At 42.3% G+C, this 19,199-nt stretch overlaps 2 protein-coding genes and 1 long non-coding RNA gene across 3 annotated transcripts in view; 2 read left to right on the forward strand and 1 right to left on the reverse strand.

Moving 5' to 3' along the window:
* The window catches only part of LOC108900382 (uncharacterized), a 25,415-nt gene extending 20,596 nt beyond the window's left edge, over positions 1-4,819 (reverse strand). The window contains exon 1 of the long non-coding RNA XR_007808945.1: positions 2,758-4,819. This is a non-coding gene — a long non-coding RNA (uncharacterized LOC108900382). The remainder of the gene's footprint in view (positions 1-2,757) is intronic.
* mfsd2ab (MFSD2 lysolipid transporter A, lysophospholipid b) lies at positions 1,420-17,279 on the forward strand. The gene is made up of 14 exons (XM_018701393.2): positions 1,420-1,681; positions 4,833-4,958; positions 5,840-5,964; positions 10,047-10,170; positions 10,522-10,600; positions 10,709-10,884; positions 11,032-11,122; positions 11,596-11,714; positions 11,996-12,079; positions 13,944-14,027; positions 14,215-14,327; positions 14,420-14,563; positions 15,007-15,183; positions 15,275-17,279. The coding sequence occupies exons 1-14, from the start codon at positions 1,592-1,594 to the stop codon at positions 15,327-15,329; spliced, it is 1,587 nt and encodes a 528-aa protein (XP_018556909.1). The 5' UTR covers positions 1,420-1,591; the 3' UTR covers positions 15,330-17,279.
* A 208-nt stretch (positions 17,280-17,487) lies between these two features.
* On the forward strand, positions 17,488-18,599 carry LOC108900381 (SOSS complex subunit C-like). The gene is given in 2 exon segments (XM_051065591.1): positions 17,488-18,268; positions 18,270-18,599. Coding segments are annotated over 2 exon segments (456 nt in total). The 5' UTR covers positions 17,488-18,100; the 3' UTR covers positions 18,558-18,599.
* The last annotated feature ends 600 nt before the right edge of the window (positions 18,600-19,199 follow it).

Here is a 19,199-nt window from a genome sequence, read left to right on the forward strand (position 1 = left end):
ATAATGCAGTCGGGAGATTCCCTCTTAGAGATGTGTGTGTGTGTGTGTATTTGGTGTGTGTGTAAACAAATAGGTGAGTGGTTCAGAGATAGCACTACATTGTAAATAACTGTTTGAGTAAGGGGAGGCAGCAGGTGTGTGTGCTCATACCCGTGTGAGTTCTTTTAAAGTGTGTGAGAGGGTAAAAAGACTTTGCATGTGTGACCATAAGTAAACATGCAAATATGCAAATATCTATACCTCTCCCGCAATCCAGAAGTTCCTACCAGACACACAGATGAGTATTCAGACTAAGAGGTGATGTGTGTGTACTGCATATGCATACTGGGTGCTTCATGGTATGTATGCTCAGCTAAAATGGGAACATATATATGTCCAGCCTCTCACCAGAGCAGAGGACGCTCTGCAAATAGAGACCCGAGTCAGAAAATTTGAGAAACAGGCAGCAAGCAGGCAACCTCTGGCCAGCAGCATGAGAAAAACTGTTTGTTCTACCACACATGAGGAATCTTATGTATGCCTCCATTTAGCAGCCAGGCTATATGTGTGTCCATATCAAAAGAAGTTAAAACGGTCACTCTAACCATCCTCACTGATGGTCAGTACAGAGGGAGGTGGTCACTTTGAGCTAACAGCAGTGTGACGGACATCTGAGGGTTGAGATCTTAGTTAGCAGAGGATACACACACACACACACACACACACACACACACACAAGTACATGCAAGCACAGACTGTGGAGCTACTTCTTTGCCAAAATACACAATTTATGCAAAAGATGTTTGTATATGTAGATAAGATTTCCTGAATTTTATCTACACACTGGAAAATGTGAGTTGTAAATGTTGCTGGTTACATTCAGATCAGATAATACTAGAGCAACTGTCAAGTTTTATTACTGTCCTCTCAAAACGAATTTGAGGACTACTTGTTATTTGTTTTGGTCTAATTTTGGTGAATACCTCAGATTTAATCAGTAGCTGGGAAACACAGGAAATGGGGGTGGGGAGAGAGATACATAAATTCACATTTATCCATTTATTAATCAAAATTTAGATTTTAGAATTTTTGTGACCCAGCAGTTCAATACAGACAGTAAAAATAGTGGAATCAGTCTATGAAATACTCAGCAAGTTTACATTATTAATTGTAGGAGCGTGAACTCATTCAGTGGTCGGTATAGGAATATAGGAACAGTGCGTTTGCTGATAGACCATATCGATATGAATCATGTGACCATGTTAATCTCTACTGAATGAGGAAACGCCGTCAGTGAAAGTTGGATGTCTTATATTTCCAGAATGGCAGGACCTTGATGACTCAGGATCGTGAGCGGCCACTGAGCTGTGACCCGCCTTCAGAGGGCGGGGTATAGATGGGGTGAATGGCACGTTGAAAAGGGGCGGGGAGCGCTAAAAATTACTACATCCACCCTCTCTGCCACCGCATCTTCTCAGTTTTCAAACAGGTTATAGACCACGACGATACCATTGGACGTGATTCCTCAAACCTTATCGGAAGACTTTTTTTTGAGTTTCGCTACATTAGTTTTGTGTGTTAAGTTCAAAACCAAGAAACCAGCTATTCTGCTATGGCAAAAGGAGAAGGAGGTGAACAATACTCCAACGCCAGTTTATTGAATAAACCGGTCAGCTCCGATGGCATCAAGCTCGCCAGGAAGGTGGGTTCATTCATTTCGTTATTTCAAAATTCTGGTTTAGCTTCAGTTTCCTGTTTAGATCGCTTCAGCAGATGACACAAGACGAGGGAGACGGTGGTTTTTGAAATACCCTGAGCATCTGAAAGGAAGGAGCACACCGGTAAATTGACGTTTGAAAGGAGTGAGTCACGTAACGTTAGCAAGGCGCGTGGTGCTCATTGTGGTATTTCTTCACAGGAGTTAACCGACATAACGTCTCACTATGACTCAATCAAATATTTAATGAACGAAAATTTCATAAAATGATAAAATTGACAAAATACAATTACTTTCAGTCAAAAAACCACCCGCCCAGCCTTTCATCTGGCCATACGCATATCACGAGACATAAACGTTCAAATCGTTTAAATAATAGAAAACCAAAGCTTTGGACGGTGTTTGACGCGGTTAAATATAGTAGCTTTAAGTCATAATTTTTGCTTGTACACTGTAATCATAGAGGTTTTCGGTGCACTCGTTAACCCAGCCACTTAGGGCTAAATTTAAACCCTGAAAATGCCACTCTGCTCTCTAAGCTATTAAATCACGGCCATGTTCGTCTTACATTAGCGTAGCTCGTAAAATACATATAATTATTTTCAGACATAAAAGGCGACACTGTTTTTTGTCATTTGCATAATTATGTCTCTGCTTTAAGTGATGTAATAATCTAAATGAAAATTCTCAGTCAAACTGGAGATGGGGGATAATTAAAAACCACAGAAGATTGTTGCCGATTAATAACACGAAGAATCTAGGTTGCATCCTTTATATCACTTTATGAGTGGGATTCAGTCGCCACATAGGTGTGTTTCAATGCTGCGTTCAGGGGCTCCTCTAAAGCGTCCCCACCTCTGAGAGAAAAAATCTCCAGTTCTGTCACTTGTTGACATATTTAAATCACACAAAACATCGCTCAAAGCCCAGTGTAGTAGTACGTGTCTTTCTGTGGCCGCATGCTTTACACTGTGGTAGCAAAATAAGGTGGACAAAATTTTCATCACCACGTTAATTCATTAACAGAGTCGTAGAAGGACAGAATATAACCTATCACTTACCACTGTTTAGTTTTTCACGTCATCTTACTTATCAAGAGTCCTTGTTAAAGAAAAACCCCACTTGATTTGGTATTTCGGGTGGATTTCTGAAAGTACACTCCGTGTTTCCCACAGCTCTGAATGCAACAGGAAGCAGCCACCAAGGCGACGTGTCAGATACGGAGGGAGCAGGCGAAAGATAATGTGCCCAAACCCTATCCAAAGTCATAGTCTTTTGACATTTCTGTCTTTGCCATAATAGACTGTTCAAAGTATTTAACATATCTAAATACAACTCAAATGCAAAATGCATTTACTACCTTTGAATATCTGAGAAACCCTCCCATTCCAGGACATGCCTCTAGTCAAGCCTTGGCACCTGTTTACATTGATAACATGTTGTTACTGGTCCCACTGATAACACAAGTAGTAGCCTTTGACGTAGAAACAGGAGGCTATGTTTGATTGTTTCATGTCAACAAAAACATAATTCCTCTGCTGCACTGATGTTATAACTACTGATATGATAGGAAGCATAATGCAAAGAGGCGTGTTGTAAGTGAGTTGTTTCAAAGTCATGTGAACAGAGAGAGTGACATTAGTACACTGTCACAATGACACATTCCTGTGATCGTTGCATGACTGAGTCGGTCCTGTCGCTGCAGGGGTGATTTTAAAACTAGGAGGGGCAAAAATGTGTACAATCCTTTGACTGCAAATAAAGCAGGTGCGGGACAATTATATGTAATGAAAGGAGTTCATCACTTTAGCCCAGTTTACATCTGTATTGTTTAGTTTGAAGGGGGGTAGTGGGAACATCACATGGCTGGGTTAAGTTCGATCCATGATATCCTGCTTTAACTACCATGGAGACATGACCTAAATCACCAGGTACTCCAAACATTGTAAGGCTGGCTATTGTGTTGAATAATTGCTTCAATGTGTTGAAGGTGCTGGTTTCTCATTTCAACCAGTTGAGTAGTTTGTCGCCTAAACAAAGGCGTAGTCAGGTCTATCAACAAGACAGAGGCTGGTTTATTCAGTTGCACTCACAGTGATGTTTTGTATTGTGGCCTGATCTAAGATGTGGCAGTGTTCATTTTCTTATCAAGCATATCAGTGGCAAGTGCTGCGCCTGCAGGTCAAACGGTTTTGCCTGGAGTTATAAACAGTAGCAGTGATGAGAAAAATTCTTTGACCATCTGAAAAGAGGACAGATTAGGCAGGACCATATACAACCTTTTTGATTGGTTGGGAGGAGGGTGTGGTTTCAGTCCTCTGTGGGCACTGGTGGTCAGAGCACTGGTCAGGCTGGGCAGCCGTCCATTTGGGCGTTAAGTCGGTACGGGCTGCTGCCAAGGTGCTGTCAGTCTGGCCTTTTGGTGTGTGTGACACCATGATGTTGTCATGCCCTGGCACCGATCAACAGAGATTTGTTGCTGCTATTAAAAGAGGTGTTTAGAGTCTGTTTGTTGAGGACATGATTACATCTACAGTGAAGAAGATGGAGAAGAATGAGCTCTTGTTAGAAAAGCAATGGCTTCTTGTATCCCAGCGGCTGTCCCTGACTCCTGCCAAATGGTTAGCTTTTTGCCAGCTGCGCTCTCTGGCTCTCTGGTGATTAAGAATTTAGGCCACATACCATGAGAGGCATTAAAATGTGTTATTGTCTTAATCGGACTGGAGAGAAATAGGTGTGACTAAAGATTGAAGGAGCTACAGGCTGAGGATTCAACTGCTCAGACAGAAATTGAGAAAGTTGCCTATTTATAAGCCGGAGGAGAATAACTGTATGCTGCTGTGTTGCAGAAACCCTGTTAGGATTAAACTGCTGTTGCAGATTTTGCAGAATTGACCCCTCCTATAATAACATGGGCTACAGCCTGTCAGATGCAAATACTTAAGGACACTTTCTCTAAATGTAGGTGAGAGTTCATTTGTTCGGTGTTCTCTTAACAGTAGATAAACGGGTGCTGTTGTGTTGACACTTGAGCAGAACTTCCTTATCCTAATTCTCCCGTTTAGGCCTATTGTATTTGATCAATTTCCTTTGATTAACTATGTTTTTTCTGCTCTTTTTCATTGTTTCTTCCCAGCACGAGCATCGGAACAGGCTGTCAATCTGCAACAAGTTGAGCTATGCTATTGGTGGGGCACCGTACCAGATCACAGGATGTGCCCTGGGCTTTTTTCTGCAGATTTACCTACTGGATGTAGCTCAGGTGAGTTGGTTGAGATTATTTGAAAACCCCACAATCACACCTGTCCAGATATTTAGTGTCACTTTTGTAACGCAGTCCTAAATGTAGCCACCCTACTGACTGGGAATGGGAACATACTGTGCATCCACACTACACACTGTTCCTCCTACACTCTGTGCTGTCCTGCCACAGTATGTGAGGTGGCATTTACAGGCTTGAGGACATGGAGCTGTAAATGACCCCACCTGTGCCCTCAAAGCACCTCTGTGGTATGGGCACATACAGGACATTGTGACCGCTAAAGCTCGCCAACAAAGGGTCTGATTTTCCTGGACAAATTAAAAGGTGGAAAAGGTTTCTTTCTTCTTTCCATTATTGACTCTGTGATATGACTCCACTGTATGAAAGGCTTTCAGAGGCTTGTTCTGAAAAAATGTAGGAGAGGAGGGGGCGACAGAAGCACGATTAGGAGGGGCTCACTTTAATGGGCTCTGACATTAATCTCATGGCTAAGGCCAAAGTAACGTGTAAGTCAGCGGCTTCCCAGGGTTTAGCTTTGTCCGGCCACCAAGATTGTTGATAAAGAGTCTATTGGGTGACACAGCGTGATGCAGATTGTACAGTCAGGAGCTGAGCATTCATGCTGCCTGGCTTCCACTCAGGCTTGTCTCCTCTGAACAATACTGGATGAACAGCTGACTGGCTGAGCTGCTAAGTGACACTTTAATTCTTTATCAGCCTGCTCATGACATTTAGTTACCCTAGTGTGGATGCTATACTGTTATACAGGGAGTAATATCTTTACGGTAGGAAAGGGATTTAATTTGTACCTTATTTATTTATTCTTTTTTATTTTTTCACTGTCACAGTCGCACTAATCTTGGTGACTTCTACTTTCACAGCTGGATCCTTTCTATGCCTCAATCATCCTGTTTGTGGGCCGAGCATGGGACGCAGTAACTGACCCCACAGTGGGATTCCTGGTCTCACGAAGCCCATGGACACGCTTCGGACGCATGCTGCCCTGGTAGGTCTTCTCAGCAGTCTGATACTGTTCAGTGTGATTCACATGACAACTAGATGTGCATTTTGGAGCTTTTTAGTAGATGTGGTTAGTTTTCTCTGGAACACCCTCCTCCTCAAGTTGTAATAGTTGAGTCACTGCCAAACCTTTTCCATTACCATGTTGATAAAGTCAGTCATCATGGGGGGCTGCTCGGTGAGTCAGAGCTCAGCGAGGAAGTTTTCCAGCCACACACTCTGCATGTGCCTGTGTTTTTGAGGGCGGGGCTTCGTGCTGGGACTCCGTTTGAATCGCCAGCGTCATCTCCCGAGAGGGATTATTATGGGTCATGCTGATGCAATTACTGCTATACCACTTCCTCACTGCCTACACATGCGTATATGTTCATTCAGACCCCCCCCTCTCCCTTCCACACACTCAAACACACATAACTGCTGTTATGTGTGCTGGAGACAAAATAATGACTCTAGTTGAAACAGTCCAGGCCGAACCACTGAAGCCAAAATGCACAGGCACTAAGCCCTTTTTTGTTTTTTAACTAAACAAATATGAGGAGTTGCTGGTTTTGTGCATTTCCCACAGAGTGGCCTTTGGCATGGTTTTGACAAATATAACTCCTTCCTGCTACCCAGTCTGCTTCTTAAGGGAAGCACACAAACCATTTTCCAGAAGGAATTCCTCTCGAGAACTCAGACACTGAAATCTCTGCATGTGTGAATGCACAGCTCATTTTCAGCTATTTGACATTAGTACTATCGTTGGTACAAATTGTCCCATGAGATATTTTTCAATTCTGACATAAAAAATTACACCAAGTATTTTGATTTTATTTTAGTTTGACCTGTGCAATTTGGCCCCCATCTGTGAAAAGAGCAGCACGGCCTGGAATGAATTGGAGGGTGAAACATGTCTGTGTGTGGCAGCCAGGATGAGGGAGTGGGAGGCCTGTGACGCTTCAGGCCTTTTTCACTTGAAGGTTGCTGACCCTATTCTTTTTATCCTTTATATCCCCTCCCCCACGCCTCTGCCTCTGAATCTCTAAGAAACCTACATGGGTTTAACTGATCTCAGTCAAACGTCTGCTTATGAATGCTGGGTTGCAGACTGGAACCCTTGGTCTGAGTATGAGGGGTAAAATTCACACAGGTTATGTTAGATAAGTGAAGTGTAAGGTGTCAGTGTGTGAGCTGCTGGTTATAGAAGTGGTCGCCTGCCTCCTGTCAACACCAGAGATGTTTTAGAGCTACTGTCCCTTCAGTGGTAGCTGGGAACATGCAGTACCTCGTAGGGTGATCGGGGTAAATGTCTCAGAGGGTCTAGGCAGCTTTATAATGAGCCCCACAGATACACACAGGGTTAGGTGTTACACCAGCTAATTTGCTCCCTCGCCTGCTTGATTAAAAATATAATCTGCCTAGTTCCTTGTGTAAGAAGGACCACAGTTGGGAGATGAACGCAGACATTAAGATCCCTGGTGGTCCCCATCTCAGTTTCCTGTGTTAACATTCCCTTGGGTTTGCCTTTAGTGAAAACACCTGCATAATTAATTTAGGGCACAAAGGAATTAACATCCTGTTCAGCTGTTAGCAGTTCCTGTGAAGTGCCAGAAATGTACTTCTTTGGTAAAGACATGAGGCTGTGGTGGTAGCAGATGGGCAAAATATACCGAAATGGCTTCTTCTCTTTGAAATTAAAAAAGTATAACCAGCTTGCTATTGTGGAGTATTGGTATATCATTAGTGTAATTTTCAGCCTGCGTTGAGATCCTGACACTTGAATCGAAGTCTCTCAAAAGTGGGTCATTCGTCATGTAGCTGGAGCTAAGCGAGATGCAACTCGCCCATTCGTTGTCAGAGATGAGATGTGGGTGGGCGATGCGGGAGGAGGGAAGGATGGAGGAACGACTGGTATGTTTAGTCACAGTCAGTTTGGTCTTGAAGATGTGAGGAAGATGAGATCTGTGCATGAGGACAGGGAGGAAACGGGATAAAGGAGCCAGAGCTGCTCCATCTTAAATTCTCTGTGTTTCAGAAGTGGGGGAGGGGAGACTAGATCAGGCTTGCTTCTGATTGGTCCAGCCCACAACACACCACCGGCTTTGGCCAATAGCGTCAGCGCAGAGGGCCCTGTCAAGATTTTTAAAGAGTGGCTGAGGAATTCATGAGGTTACCCAAGTTCAAGGTGCGGGAGTGAACAGAATGAGTTTCACTGTTGCTGTGTTGAGCAACTGGAATAGTCACAAGTGACAGACTACAGATTTCTGCCATTTTCCAAACATGCATTTAAATTTTTTTCTCTTGACACTATGTGTTCAGCCTCCAAAGCACAACTTCAACAAATACTGAACATCTGTCCCCACCTAGATAAATGTAAAATTGAGTGAAGTTTGCTGGAGGTTAAGATGTGTGTCATTTACATTTAGACTTATAATCACTTAAATAAGATTTGAGGATGTTTTGCAGATTTCTTCCTCCTCTTCTTTCTTTTACAGCTGTTTCCCCATCCAGCCTAATGATAGCTGGCAGAAGATTGACTTTACATATCAGGCTATACAACAAGTTTCACAGTTAACAGCTGGACCAGACTTACTAAGATAAAGTCACTCCACCCAAGTCAGCACGGCTATTTCAGATGGACGTATAAATATGATTGCGGAGGGCATCTGCACAGTACTTATATGTCCAACTGTGTCACTCCAGTCTTGCAAGCTAAGTACAAGTCTTAGCTCAGCCTTGTAGACTGTTTAAGAACAGCATGCACTGAAAAAAACACTTTACATTTTAGGGATTCAGTCTGTGCTAGTGTCAGTTGCCTAAAATGTATTTAACAGCTAGATCGAGCTGACGCCAAAGGAAGTGGCAAGTTTAATTTGCTTGATGTTTATCTCATGTCACAAAAGAAATGTTCATTACAAAATTCAGCCATGAGTGTGCAGTCATCTGCAGATAAAACATCTGCTTTAACTTGCACACCACACCTCGTACACTCCCAGAGTGACTTTCACCAAGTGTACAGTTAATCACATCACATGCACGAGAGAGCTCATTGTATTCTGCTCCTCCTGTAAAGCTCATACTGTTCATCAGAGCTTGACTGTAAATAGGATTAAGTTGATTTTCAGTGTTCTATTCCTGAGCACTTTGGCTGGATAGTAGCTGGTGCCATGGCAAGACGTTGCATCACTGTGTTTATACAGTATATGACAGTGGCATGCATGCTGTTACCTGTGGTCAGTCGTGATACAGACATGATGCATGATTTCATGTTCCTGTCTGATAATCTGATAAGGATGAATCACCTGATGTGCAAATAACTAACAATTCCTGCAGAGAATGGACAGATAAGCCGGATGCCCCAGGCTGCTTCCTGTTCCACAAGCATGTTCTTTTTCTTTTTCCTTTTTCCTGCTCATGGGTGTGGTCACACTTAAATCTCTAATCTGACTGGATGGCATCAATATAGGAGGAAAGGCAATAGAGGGTTAGGAAGTGACCAAAGGAATTCTTCTCCCACTGCGTACTTTCCTCTTGAAACTACGTCATGGTGTGAATTTACGGGATGTTTGATGTGTAAGGAGGGAGGAGGCGGAGGATAGCAGAGATGTGTTTACCAAAGTAATACACGTTCTTAGTCATAAGAGCATTTCATTTGAAACTCTTTTCTTATACTCACACACATATAACCTCCTCGTTGAACAGCATATGCTGTATGACTGAGGAAGCTGTGCTGTCAGTTGTCTGTAGCCGATTGCAAGTTTGTTTTGTTGAGCAGCATTCACCAGTGTTATATTTTCACACAACCCTCAGATCCAGTCATCCAGTCAAGCTCAGCCTGTTTCATGTTAACAGCAGGAACATTTTGTCCCTACTCATCATAAGAAGTTAGTAAAAGTGAAACCCAGCTGAGGAAAAGTTGGCACACACTGAATAGACACACTCAAATGGGCCCAATTCGTTATGTAACGAGTGGCCCCTCTTTTCATGATTGTTTACAGAGTGAGAGTGTTTCACGCTCGAGTAGGATCACGTTTTCGTCCACTGATGTTGTTGTTGTTGTCCCCCCTTCTGTCTCCTGTCCATGTGTAGGATCCTGCTCTCAACTCCTCTGGCTGTGCTTTCCTACTTCCTTATATGGTATGTTCCTCCCTTTGAGAATGGCAAAGTCATCTGGTACCTTTTCTTCTACTGCCTCTTCCAGACCCTTCAAACAGTGAGTACCATCTTAGCAATACAATGTCACGTAATCATTTGATTTCTCAATGTAGATTTTACCATACACACCCTTTTGCACCCTCAGTGACCCCTTGGGTCAATAATCTGACCAATCTCAATTGTGAATCATCAGTCAAGATTTATTTGTTTGACAAATTCAAATTACAGCCAGGAAAAGGTAATAGCTTAGCTATAAAGACTTCAGTCTTTGGGATAAGCTAAGCTAACTGACGATAGCCTCATATTTACTGAACAGATGCGAGATTTATCTTTCTGCTAGAACATAAACAAATTTCCCAAAATGTGGAACAATTACTTTAACTTATTTTGTCTTTTTCTCTGCCGTCAGTGCTTCCATGTGCCATACTCTGCCCTCACCATGTTCATCAGCTCAGAGCAGAAGGAGAGAGACTCAGCCACTGCATACAGTGAGTATCGCAGTTCAGCACGTAAAAATGATCATTTTCCATAAAAAAGACACACAGGTTCGCCGGCTCCTCAGTCACTAAATGTTTCTCCTGTTCATTCTCAATCAGGAATGACGGTGGAGGTTCTGGGCACCGTGCTCGGCACCGCTATCCAAGGACAGATAGTTGGCATGGCTAACGCGCCCTGCCTTCCAGGACCCGGTGACATCGTGGCAGACTTGAACCACACGACTAATGCCGCTGGACTTAATGACTCAGAGCCTGTCATTTCCCTGGAGCACACGGTAAACAGATTTATTTACATGTCATATATGTTTGACTGTAAAGGCTGAGAACAACTTCAAACAACATAAACTGATGAGAAAAACTGAAGTTAAATTTAGGATGTTTGTTAACTGTCGTCCCTCTCTGCTCCCATTCTTCCTATACAGAAAGCAGCCTACATGATTGCCTCAGGTGTCATCTGCTTGATTTATGTCCTCTGTGCTCTTGTTCTGTTCTTCGGTGTGAGAGAGAAAAAAGGTAAAGCATTAATCCTGTCAATCAGATTAGCTTCAATTTATCGCCTTATAACCAGTCCTTTAATTACCTCAAGCTTTAATTCAAAGCCAAAATGAGTGGGGGAAGGTGGAAATCAAATGTTGATCCTTGCCTTAAGTTCTTGATTGGATGCAGATAAACGCATGTCTTTCATGTGACAGGGCTGTAGTAGTAGTTTTTGCTGCAGTCCAATAGGGATGCACTGTTAAATGTGGTATGACTGTGGGCTGATGGGCTGTATGGGAGCACACAGGCTTTGGTTGAATTAGAAGACTCGTGATCAGCAATGGGACTAATGGGGGACTAATGGGACACATTTGTCCAGTAAAGGATGAGCCCGAAAGGCAGCTGCTCGTGTAATGTGCACTGAAAACATATGCTGGTAGTAACATTTGAATTCATATGAACATCATTTTGCATCTTAGTTAATTCTTTCCCATTTTCTCTCCTTCCAGAGTCTTGTCGTCCCAGGTCAGAACCCATGTCTTTCCTCCAGGGTATTAGGCTGGTGATGGGGCATGGACCGTATGCCAAACTGGTCATGGTCTTCCTCTTTACCTCACTGGCTTTCATGGTGCGTACAGACACACACAAGCAACTGTCTTGTGGATTTAATCTACATTGAGTATGTCAGTCATGGTGTTTAGTCTCTCTGGGTCCGCCCGATGTTTGTTTGTTCTTTGGTTACTCAGTACAACTGTTTCTTCTGATGTTAAATATCGTGAGTCTCTGACTGGTTTGTGCTACCAGCCCAGTGTTTACTCAACGCCTGTGAGGTTGGCCTGGGGTGTGTATATTTGTGTGTTTAGGCAGGAAAATTTGACTGAGTGTGTCTTGTGTGCTTTCGTCCCGCAGCTCCTGGAGGGAAACTTCGCTCTGTTCTGCAGCTCCACACTAGGCTTCAGAAACAACTTCCAGAATATTCTGCTGGCCATCATGGTGAGTAGACACACACACACACACACACAGGTGGCATTTTCAGACACAAAGAGATACGTAGGTGCACTGTTTCCCATAGCGATGACCGCATTTCCCTCGTCGTCTGAAACCTTGGGCAGCCCATTTGTCTGGAATAAGTTAAACCATTAGCTCTGGAGTGCAGACAAAAGCTTCACTCCCTTGGCGAACACATAAATTGTCTCTAATTACAAAGCCACTCTATTCTCTTGGTCAGAAAGCAGTGTCTCCTGGCTGCCCATTTCCATGATGTGTGCCCACTCTGACTGCCCTGCCTGAATGGCATCCCATTCCCACAGACCGTAAAGGAGACACATTTGCTTTCTCCTTTCATGCCGTGACCTCCCTTATACATAAACATGCAGCCAAAGATTCACATATCAAAGAATCACTCAGCCTTCAGACCCAGACAGGTATTAAACCAAATTAATCCAAGGATGTGCCTCCAGTAGCACGCACAGCAGCACTGTACAGGGTGAGAAAGTACAGGTTAAAGAGGTTGAAAAGATTACATGCTTTGATCCTTTACTTTATGGAGAGGATTATAGAACCAAGCCAGTGACCTTTTTTTAAGTACATTTATTTAGTGAAATGACTTTTTAAAGGCTTCAACAGCCCCTTATGAAGTTACCCTTAATCAGCACTAAGTGATCCTAATCCTCACCTGCAGTGATTTGATGAGATGGCAGTCTAATCTGAGAAGCTCAGATCATTATTAGAACAAAGATAAGTTACACAAATCAAACTAACAGGCGTTATATAAGGGGCTTGTAACTCAAAACTGGTCGTCAGTTAACGAATGGGAACGGTTAAGGTCAAATGTAATGAAACATTGTGTGAGAGCAGTGGGGAGTTCATCAAATAGCAACAAACAAAAAGAGCCTTGTGTCTCGCTACTGTGGGGCACATTGCAGAGCATGCTATAGGGCACATTGTTCTGATTCTGCTGGACTGGGCAGTGTTTATGTGTCAGAGGAGTAGCCATGTTGTGCCCTTTTATTTCATTTGGCAGGAATACAATGAGGTCATGTGTATTGCTTTATGAGTAGAGGATAAGGAGACATTAACAGATAATTATGTTTGATTTCTTAGGAAAAGGCTGATAAGGCAAATTGTTGTGGGAGGTGTCCATACAAGGAAGTTGTGGTTTTGAAGATGAAGTTCAGAGTCGGTTTAAGTATGCACATAATGCTGATACGACACAAAAATAAAAAAGGTCTTGTACATGCAAATAGGAAGGAAGTGAAATTCTGATTTGCTTTTACTCAGTGAGAAACCACATGAAACAGCTTTTGTTACCGCTGACCATGGCCATTGTAACACAGAACTCAGTCATGTGCTGATTTATCTCCCAGCTTAGCATTTCACTCATATCCATAAGAAAAAGGTGGTGGAAAAATTGTGTTGCAACAGAGCTTTGTGTTATCTTTACCTTAATCAAACACTGAGAGGTCAGAGATCATACGGATCTGAGCGAGTCCTCTGCACACCCCCCTGTTGAGTGGTTAGGATGACCCCTGTGGACTTTTGCATCACATTGAGCTCAACTTTGTTTTGGGAAGAGTCTCAGCGGCCGTATTGTCTTCCATCGTCACTGTTGCGTTTGGCAGATACGAGAGGTCAAAAGGTGCTTCTGCATCACTGCGCTTCAAGTCTGTAGCGGAAGCTGAGGCATTTTGAGAATGCACCTGATGTTATGCAGCCACTGTTATGTAATGTGACAAAGGGGATCATCCCCTCTTCTTTTTGTCTTTTATGGAAGTTTACTGGAACTTGTGTGTGTTTGTGTCAAAATGAAACTGCTGGTAAATCCAGAATTTTAATGTGTTTTTTTTTCCCCCCACAGCTTTCCGCTACCCTGGCCATCCCCTTCTGGCAGTGGTTTCTCACTCGCTTTGGGAAAAAGACGGCAGTTTACACTGGCACCTTGGTAAGGCCCACAGTCACGTCCCAACACCACTTATAAGTCCTATGAAGCCTGTAAGATTGACAGGAATTAAGTGTTATTCTAGGAGTTGTAAGAAAACATTAATAGACTTGTCTGGGGAAGTAAAGTCTCTGACAGACAGCTGATGTAGTGTACTTCAGTTGTCTAACATGTTTCTGTTTCTTTCCAGTCTGTGGTCCCCTTCATGGTCCTGGTGGTGTGTATTAAGAGCAACCTTATTGTTACCTACGTCGTCTCCTTTGCATCTGGGGTCGGAGTGGCCGCAGCCTTCCTGCTGCCCTGGTGAGACCCCTTGCATGTCTCTGGGTTAGCTTTTGAGTGTCATCAAGTGTTTTGGTGTAAAAACCAATTCTGACTCTGACTTTTCCTCTCAGGTCCATGCTGCCTGACGTTGTCGACGATTTCCAAGTGCAAAACCCAGACTCCACTGGCCACGAAGCTCTTTTTTATTCCTTCTACGTTTTCTTCACCAAGTTCGCCTCTGGAGTTTCCCTGGGCATCTCCACTCTCAGTTTAGAGTAAGTACACACACAACACACACACACACACACACACACACAACATACAGTATATTGTAAATGTTTTTTAGGACTTTTATTATTTTTTTTATCCACTATATTGGGGCATCAGAAAGAAAAGAAAATCAAAATGAGGCTAAACCAAATCCCCCAGCACCCAAATCCCACATCAAAGCAAGGAATTCCTTTTGCTTTAATTTGATTATGTACAGTAAGGCTGTAGAGTGTGTGTTCGTGAAGTGTGCATGCATCACATGACCGACTACAGCAGCGTTGGCCTTTTGATCAGTGATTTGGTGGGAAATATACCCTCACAGATCTTGGCTTTACTGAAAACTTGATTCCAGTAGTCTATGTTACAATAGAACATTAACACTCTTTATTGTGTAAGGATGTGAATTTCTCATGTTTTCAGTTTCATAATTCTGTTTCTTCTTTTTTAGTTTCGCAGGCTACATCACCAGAGGCTGCTCGCAACCAGAGGAAGTGCATTTGACCTTGAAAATACTGGTTTCCGCTGCCCCCATCGCTCTCATCATCATCGGCCTGGTCATATTGTACTTTTATCCGATCAATGAGGAGAGGAGGCAAGGCAACCGTAAACTGCTACAGGAGCAGAGGTAAGGCCGTGGATTAAAATCCTCTGCTGTCTTGTGTTTGTGTCTGAGAAGCAAAAACTTCCAACTGAAGAAACTCTTTGTTTTCCTGCAGGGACAATGAGACAGACTCAGAGACAGACTCAACAGAGCTTGCCAATGTTGTCTAGGATAATTTTTGAAGACCCACGGACCAATTGGGTGATCGACTGGCATTTTGCACTAGGCAGGACCAACGGACCCGGGCCTGTCGGATCATATGAGACACTGCCTTGTCCAATCGCGCTGCTGCAGCTCCACGTCTCCAAAAATATGGCTTCAGCCACACTGAGACCTTTGAAAAAACAAACATCCTACCGTCCACATTTGTGACGTTTTCTCAACATGAAATTCACTTCCCTCTTTCGTTCAGTTCAGATCTCAAAAGCCTTACTATTTGTATAAACACACAACTTTTGAGTACAGTGGAAACAACCTCTTGTTAGAGGTTGGTCTCGATTTCCATTAATACTGCACGAAACTATGAAATGTGATGGGATTATGTTTTGTCAGCATGGCCATTATTGGTGCTACTTGCTGGAACACTTTCCATCCTCTTACATACCACAACGAACACTAGTGACCTTGAGCACTGCGTTGAAAACAACTTCATAGTATAGATGTAAACATTGTAAGAACATCATAAGAAACTTGAACCAACAGTGATAATGCCTTAATTTCAGCCCCTGTTTTGAGGGTTAAAAATTCATAACTGATACACTTGTCAGTCACTTGCTCCCGAAGTCATTGGCTTGTTGTGTATTTTGAACATGTTTAAATGTGTTTTTGTAATTTTTTACAGTTTCCCTTCAAAGTTTACCAAAACCAGTCAGCCAGTTTCCATCTCATTCCCATCCCACTGGTTTTTTCTTTCTTTCTTTTTTTTTTGTGTTTTAAAAAAGCTGTAATAATGTGATGTTGGAACTAGTAGCCAGACAGTAATGGCTCATTTTAGTTCCCCACCATAATAGTGAAACCACTACATTAGTACAAGCAGTTAATTTGCACACATAACTGCAATGTTTATCCAGCAATTGCATTATTTACATTTTATTCATAGGCTTGCTACTGAAGACAGGAAAAGATTCTTTTCTCTAAATTTCCTTACTATTTAGCAAATCGGTTACTACAGCCGGTACTAATTTAGTGATATCATTATTTAAATATTTATTAGTTTTGATTTTACTAGTTTTGTTTGCTGTAAAAGTCATTATTCTTGCAGTATTTAAATCTATTTAAAGTCTGTAAGGTTTTTCCAACTGAATTACAATTTGAGGAAAGATGGGAGTCAAATTTTAAATAATTCACACGCCTTTTAATGCATGTTGCCATTGCTACTGTCTTTGCTCCATATGCATTCAAAAAGGGAAGCATGTAATTATAATTGTGGAGAAAAAAAGAAGATTGGAAGATGGGGAAGTGAACTTGTAGTCTCCCTTGGGTGTTTGTTTTTTTGTGAATGTTTATTTCTCCTTGTATATAGTATGTGTGTTGATGGAACAACCAGGATGCTTTGTGATCGTCTCAGTCCCTGTCACTAAAATGAGGATTGACATATTTCATATCTGTTGATATGGAAATGTGTACACACAGTGTCATATGTTATACATACTGTTACATCTTCGACATGTTGTCTCTGAGTTGCCGATGTGAAAATGTTCATATTTGATTCACTTTTTTCTTTTTCTTTTTTTGGATTAAGTTTTCTCACTAGAGGTTCTTTGTATCCTAAGTACTGGATACTCTAAATTGCCAATATGGTGCCATCTTCAACACCAACCCTGTTATAATTGTACATCTTGTAAATCTCATCCTGTTTTGTTTTGTCAGTGAACTTCTCTCATGATTCTTGAGGCTGTAGCCAAATGTGTGAGCTTTAAATCCCACAGGGACACACAGAAGCCTTGTGTACATGCCTCCTGTGCAAATGTATATACTGTATGTAAACCTGTAAATATCTTTGATATTTGTGGCTGTAAGTGAAATGAACGTATGTACATTGTACTGTAGTTATTTAAGGAAAAGATGTTGAGATGGAGAAAGATGTTGTTAATAAATACTAATTACGTACTGTGACAGAATTGTCAACCTGTCTGTACTTGAAACACCTACACAACACAAGCTGAAGTAAAAGAATGAGAAAGAGATTTTTAATGTCTGCACTCATATCACACATGCATCAGGCGCGTGATTAACCATAACCCAGTGCCTACTGAAGAGACAATAAGATTCTTCTCATATTTTTGTAGCCTCAGAGGCACTCTCTGTTGCTGAGAGCAGGCAGCAGTATTTATTAAAAATAGAAAAAGTCAAAAATAATCTACACATGGACTTACATTACTTTGAGAAAGAACTAAACATTAATCATAACACAATAAGACAACACACTGCGAATAGCTTTGCAGTTTGACTTTTACCGTTGGTCTAGCACCATGCATACATTGGATAGTAATTATTGTACACTACTGCCATCTAGTGTTGAGTTTTTTTTTTCATTTTATGAAAATAAATAATATTACCAATAATAAGCCCCTTGTTTTCTCATTATCTTCACAGTACATATCAGGCATGTTGTGGTACTTTCTTCATTTCTTCATTATTACATGTGTTTGATGATCACATCAAACAAAATACTTGTGAAGGAAACCATGCGCCTTTATTTTGAAGGCAGAACGCTGAAACCGGAAGTGTTTCGTTTATATTAGCATAGAGCGGCGAGTTAAGGCGCCTACATTTTTACAGCAGTTACTATTTGACTGTGGTTCTTCGCGCCTCATGTTTGTCAGTTACAGCGATATTACCTTGACAAGCACATAACGTCAACAAGAAACGCTAACAGCGACATCAATCTCCTTCATGGACTGAAGCCTTTATTCTCTCCGCTCTCCGCTGGTACGCTGACATGGCTGCCAACCCTCCAGGACCAGGCTTTCAGAACAAGACGCGGGTAGCCATCCTGGCGGAGCTGGACAAGGAGAAGAGGCGGCTGTTGCAGAATCAGTCCATGAACAGCCCCGGAGCCAACATCCCCCTGTCAACCAGACCGAGTCTGAAGGAAGCGAGGGACAGTCGCGGAGCAGCAGCACATCGCCGCCCAGCAGAAGGCCGCCCTGCAGCACGCTCACGTACACTCCTCCGGCTTCTTCATTACTCAGGACTCCTCGTTTGGGAACCTCATCCTCCCGGTGCTCCCCCGCCTGGAGCCAGGACTTTTGACTTTGAACGTCCCGACAAATACTGACTGGCCCTGGGCCCGGGTGTACATTGGCAACAACTCACATTCAAAATCATACATGTTGTTTCTCTGTTTCATACGATATTTGTGCTGTAATCGGTCCAGTTGTGATAGAGCCATCTAGATCTAACCCCATTGACAGAATAAAACACGGTGTTTAAACTCACTGAATCAGTGTTGGTCCATTTGTAGGGATACAAATGGGAAATCTGTCCCCACTAGAGTGCTGTCAGCCTCTCTGTGATTATTTCACACAATCTGCTGTTATTATCTAATCACTTCACTGATGATGACTTCACCTGTTGTCAGACTAACAGGTCAGCCATGATATATTGAGTACATTTAAGAGTGTAATAACACATCACGGGTTGTAACAAGGAGTGTTAATGTGTTAATTGCCTATAGACAGAGGTTTCTATTGAAGGTAATGAGAAAAATTTGAATGCAGTGTTAAGAGCTTAATATTACTTTACATTGGGTCTACATGGTAGATACAGTGTATTATGACTAATCAAATCACTATAAACAAATAGCATCTTCGATCTCAGGGCTACTTACTGATTTCTGGTTGTTTAATTAAACTATGCTGTATGTATGTTGATTGCATGGTGAATGCAATGTACTTAATGAGAAGTTGAAGGCAACAGGGTACATACACAATGCATAGGGGGCCCAACAGTATTTTTTCCCTTTTAACATTTTGTCACCAACTCAAGATCAAGATCATGGCAACTACCTGATACTGCCTCCATGGTTGTCAGCAATA

Source organism: Lates calcarifer, linkage group LG3 (genome assembly GCF_001640805.2).
Source record: "Lates calcarifer isolate ASB-BC8 linkage group LG3, TLL_Latcal_v3, whole genome shotgun sequence".
Taxonomy (NCBI): Eukaryota; Metazoa; Chordata; class Actinopteri; family Centropomidae; genus Lates; species Lates calcarifer.